The sequence below is a fragment of the Lampris incognitus genome, chromosome 7 (assembly GCF_029633865.1).
Source record: "Lampris incognitus isolate fLamInc1 chromosome 7, fLamInc1.hap2, whole genome shotgun sequence".
In the NCBI taxonomy this organism is placed as follows: domain Eukaryota; kingdom Metazoa; phylum Chordata; class Actinopteri; order Lampriformes; family Lampridae; genus Lampris; species Lampris incognitus.
In genome coordinates, this window is record NC_079217.1 from 363662 (window position 1) to 369308 (window position 5647).

At 51.9% G+C, this 5647-nt stretch overlaps 1 protein-coding gene across 2 annotated transcripts in view; it reads right to left on the bottom strand.

Moving 5' to 3' along the window:
• Window positions 1-3683, bottom strand: part of LOC130115948 (homeobox protein otx5-like) — an 8369-nt gene extending 4686 nt beyond the window's left edge. Inside the window, exon 1 of one of the 2 annotated variants that reach the window (XM_056283837.1) lies at window positions 3587-3683. In XM_056283837.1, the coding sequence (XP_056139812.1) occupies window positions 3587-3683 (97 nt within the window). Of the gene's footprint in view, window positions 1-3553 lie in introns of both variants that reach the window. The other variant, XM_056283836.1, reaches the window with a different exon arrangement.
• Between the last annotated feature and the right edge of the window lie 1964 nt (window positions 3684-5647).

Sequence of the window (5647 nt, forward strand, 5' to 3'; positions counted from 1 at the left end):
GTTGTTCGGCGTCGTTTTGGCGCTGAAAGGGTGCGCTGCGTGTCCTGCGTGGCTGAAAGGGTGCGCTGCGTGTCTTGCGTGGGGGAGAGAGGGAGGGGGGGAGTGAGGGGGGGGTGTGTGTGGCGGGTCTTTCCTCTCTGGCGCCGTGGCTGGTTAGTCGAATCAAAGCGTCTCGCTTTAGCGCCGGAGTGTGAGACATGATCGAAACGTGCGACGGCCAGACGTGTTTTCAACAGCGGGGAACCACATACAGAACGGCCCGGTGCGGAGGCCCGGTGCGGAGGCCCGGTGCGGAGGCCCGGTGCGGAGGCCCGGTGCGGAGGCCCGGTGCGGAGGCCCGGTGCGGAGGAGACGCGGCGCTCTGCAACGTGTCGCTCACAGCGGCCCTGCTGTTGACCTTCCCAAACGCCAGACGCTGAGCAACTGACAGCAGCGGCGGCGGCGGCGGCGGCGGCGGCGGCGGCGGCGGCGGCGGCGCGTCATGGAGAAACGCACCATGCACGCATGTCTGTTCTACACGGTCCACATACGACACGCACCAGCTTGGAGGCTGTGCTGATGCGGCGCGCGCGCGCGCGCGCGCGCGCGTGTGTGTGTGTGTGTGTGTGTGTGTGTGAACTAAACAGGGAGCGTTTTCGTTCACACACACACGTTTTATTGTTCCTTGATTGTGTAATCCGCTAAACTTACATAGCAGCTCAGGGAACACATGTTCTGGCGGCACACAGACACACACGGACGGAACACACAGACATCTATTGATAAGCCAACCCGCTAGAAACCGACACCATCCGAACAGACACCAACACCATCCGAACAGACACCAACACCATCCGAACAGAGCGCACGGGCCTCGCGCTGTCCTTAAGATCAGGCGGCTCCTTGCGGTGCCGTTTCTTTTACGCACAGGTTTGCGCACGCATGGACATGTCTCTGAATCCATCACACACACACAGCTGTCTCTGGACATGTCCCTGAATCCATCACACACACACAGCTGTCTCTGGACATGTCTCTGAGTCCATCACACACACACACACACACACACACACAGCTGTCTCTGGACATGTCTCTGAGTCCATCACACACACACACACACACACACAGCTGTCTCTGGACATGTCCCTGAATCCATCACACACACACAGCTGTCTCTGGACATGTCTCTGAATCCATCACACACACACACAGCTGTCTCTGGACATGTCTCTGAATCCATCACACACACACAGCTGTCTCTGGACATGTCTCTGAGTCCATCACACACACACACAGCTGTCTCTGGACATGTCTCTGAATCCATCACACACACACAGCTGTCTCTGGACATGTCTCTGAATCCATCACACACACACAGCTGTCTCTGGACATGTCTCTGAGTCCATCACACACACACACAGCTGTCTCTGGACATGTCTCTGAATCCATCACACACACACAGCTGTCTCTGGACATGTCTCTGAGTCCATCACACACACACACAGCTGTCTCTGGACATGTCCCTGAATCCATCACACACACACAGCTGTCTCTGGACATGTCTCTGAATCCATCACACACACACACACACACACAGCTGTCTCTGGACATGTCTCTGAATCCATCACACACACACAGCTGTCTCTGGACATGTCTCTGAATCCTTCGCACACACACACACACACACAGCTGTCTCTGGACATGTCTCTGAATCCTTCGCACACACACACACACACACAGCTGTCTCTGGACATGTCTCTGAGTCCATCACACACACACACACACACACACACACACACACACACACACACACACACACACACACACACACACACACACACACACACACACACAGCTGTCTCTGGACATGTCTCTGAATCCATCACACACACACACACAGCTGTCTCTGGACATGTCTCTGAGTCCATCACACACACACACACACACACACACACACACACAGCTGTCTCTGGACATGTCTCTGAATCCTTCACACACACACACACAGCTGTCTCTGGACATGTCTCTGAGTCCATCACACACACACAGCTGTCTCTGGACATGTCTCTGAGTCCATCACACACACACACACACACACACACACACACACACACAGCTGTCTCTGGACATGTCTCTGAATCCATCACACACACACAGCTGTCTCTGGACATGTCTCTGAATCCTTCGCACGCACACACACACACACACACACACACACACACACACACACACACACACACACACACACACACACAGCTGTCTCTGGACATGTCTCTGAATCCTTCACACACACACACACACACACACACACACAGCTGTCTCTGGACATGTCTCTGAGTCCATCACACACACACACAGCTGTCTCTGGACATGTCTCTGAGTCCATCACACACACACACAGCTGTCTCTGGACATGTCTCTGAATCCATCACACACACACACAGCTGTCTCTGGACATGTCTCTGAATCCATCACACACACACACAGCTGTCTCTGGACATGTCTCTGAATCCATCACACACACACAGCTGTCTCTGGACATGTCTCTGAATCCTTCACACACACACACACACACACACACACACAGCTGTCTCTGGACATGTCTCTGAATCCATCACACACACACACAGCTGTCTCTGGACATGTCTCTGAATCCTTCACACACACACACACACACACACAGCTGTCTCTGGACATGTCTCTGAATCCATCACACACACACACAGCTGTCTCTGGACATGTCTCTGAATCCATCACACACACACACAGCTGTCTCTGGACATGTCTCTGAATCCATCACACACACACACAGCTGTCTCTGGACATGTCTCTGAATCCTTCACACACACACACACACACACACACAGCTGTCTCTGGACATGTCTCTGAATCCATCACACACACACACAGCTGTCTCTGGACATGTCTCTGAATCCTTCACACACACACACACACACACACACACAGCTGTCTCTGGACATGTCTCTGAGTCCATCACACACACACACACACAGCTGTCTCTGGACATGTCTCTGAGTCCATCACACACACACACACACACACACACACACACACACACACACACACACACACACACAGCTGTCTCTGGACATGTCTCTGAATCCTTCACACACACACACACACACACACACACACACACACAGCTGTCTCTGGACATGTCTCTGAGTCCATCACACACACACACACACACACACACACACACACACACACACACACACACACACAGCTGTCTCTGGACATGTCTCTGAATCCTTCACACACACACACAGATCCGGAAACTAACGACTTAAACCGAGCGAGCAACGATAGCGCCTGGTCAAAACAAAACAAAACACAACACAAAACAACACAACACAACACAAAACAAGACGAAACAAGACAAAACAACACAACACAACACAACACAAAACAACACAACACAACACAACACAAAACAAAACAAAACAAAACACAACAAAACAACACAACACAACACAACACAACACAAAACAACACAACACAACACAACACAACACAACACAAAACAAGACGAAACAAGACAAAACAACACAACACAACAGCAAACCAAACCAAACCAGTGCCTTACTGGGATATCCAACGGCGGAGTGGAGGAGGTCCATGCCGGGGCCAGACAGCGTTAACCCGTTCACCGCGTAATGGGGTTGCTTAATGTAGGACATCATGCCTCTGCCGGCTTTAAACCGCTCCCTCTCTCCCTCTCTCTCCCTCTCTCTCCCTCTCTCTCCTCTTCTCGGACCGGGGGCCGGCTCAGCTAGATAGTCTCCAGGGGTTGTCTCTCTCTCTCTCTCTCTCTCTCTCTCTCACCCACCCTCCCTGTTTTTTCTTTCTACACCGTGAGTTGTTTTTCAAAGCTCTATGTCTCTTGTTTGTTTGTTTCTTCTTGTTTTTCCTTCTTTTCTCGCTCTCACCCTTTTACGCAGTTATTGGCTACTAGGACGCATGCGCAAAGGAAAGCTCCGGCGGTCAGTCGAGCGTCGCTAGCTTCACCTGTCCTCGAGCCACTTGCGGTGAAGTGTAGTCACACCAACCGACTCCGATGCTGATGTGTAACTATTCGGTACGCGTCTCTGGCCGGACTAACACCTGTCAGTCCTGCTGCAAACCTAGACCACCGGTCAGTCCTGCTGCAAACCTAGACCACCTGTCAGTCCTGCTGCAAACCTAGACCACCTGTCAGTCCTGCTGCAAACCTGGATCACCGGTCAGTCCTGCTGCAAACCTAGACCACCTGTCAGTCCTGCTGCAAACCTAGACCACCTTTCAGTCCTGCTGCAAACCTGGATCACCTGTCAGTCCTGCTGCAAACCTAGATCACCTGACGGTACTGGTTCTGTGGTGGTTTCTTGGTCCAGTACGTGCGTTATCGTTGCGTTGCAGCGGCGCCGACGCGGTGGGGGGAGGAGGGGAGAGGTGTTAAAGTTCCGCTGTCCGGGGGTTCTACGTGTCCCGGGCCCGTGTTGGTACCGTGGAGGTGGAGGAGGAGGAAGGAGGGAAGCAGGCAGGCAGGCGGAGACGCCGGTAAGCTGTAGGATGGAGAAGTGAAGCGAGTAAGAGGACGCAGGCTAATTAAAAGTACAAAGTAGACATCAAACCCCTCCCTCTCTCTCTCTCTCTGTCTCTCTCTCTCTCTCTCTCTCTCTCTCTCTCTCTGTCTCTCTCTCTCCCTCTCTCTCTCTCTCTCTCTCTCTCTCTCTCTGTCTCTCTCTCTCTCTCTCTCTCTCTCTCTCTCTCTCTCTCTCTCTGTCTCTCTCTCTCTCTCTCTCTCTCTCTCTCTCTCTGTCTCTCTCTGTCTCTGTCTTTCTCTCTCTCTCTCTGTCTCTCTCTTTCTGTCTCTCTCTCTCTCTGTCTCTCTCTCTCCCTCTCTCTCTCTCTCTCTCTCTCTGTCTTTCTCTCTCTCTCTCTCTCTCTCTCTCTCTCTCTCTCTCTGTCTCTCTCTGTCTCTCTCTCTGTCTCTCTCTCTCTCTCTCTCTCTCTCTCTCTCTCTTTCTCTCTCTGTCTCTCTCTCTGTCTCTCTCTCTCTGTCTTTCTCTCTCTCTCTCTGTCTCTCTCTGTCTCTGTCTTTCTCTCTCTCTCTCTGTCTCTCTCTTTCTGTCTCTCTCTCTCTGTCTCTCTCTCTCCCTCTCTCTCTCTCTCTCTCTCTCTCTGTCTTTCTCTCTCTCTCTGTCTCTCTCTGTCTCTCTCTCTCTCTCTCTGTCTCTCTCTCTGTCTCTCTCTCTGTCTCTCTGTCTCTTCCACTCTCTCTCTGTCTCTCTCTCTGTCTCTCTGTCTCTTCCACTCTCTCTCTGTCTCTCTCTCTCTCTGTCTCCCCCTCTCTCTGCCTCTGTCTCCCCCTCTCTCTCTCTGTCTCTCTCTCTCTGTCTTTCTCTCTCTCTCTCTCTCTCTCTCTCTCTCTCTCTCTCTCTCTCTCTCTCTCTCTCTCTCTCTCTCTCTCTCTCTCTCTCTCTCTCTCTCTCTCTCTCTCTCTCTGTCTCTCTCTCTCTGTCTTTCTCTCTCTCTCTGTCTCTCTCTCTGTCTCTCAATTCAATTCAATAGTTGCTTTATTGGCGTGACATACGTGTACATATTGCCAAAGCATGTAAAACAACAACAACACAATACAACAATGATTATAATAATAATAATTATA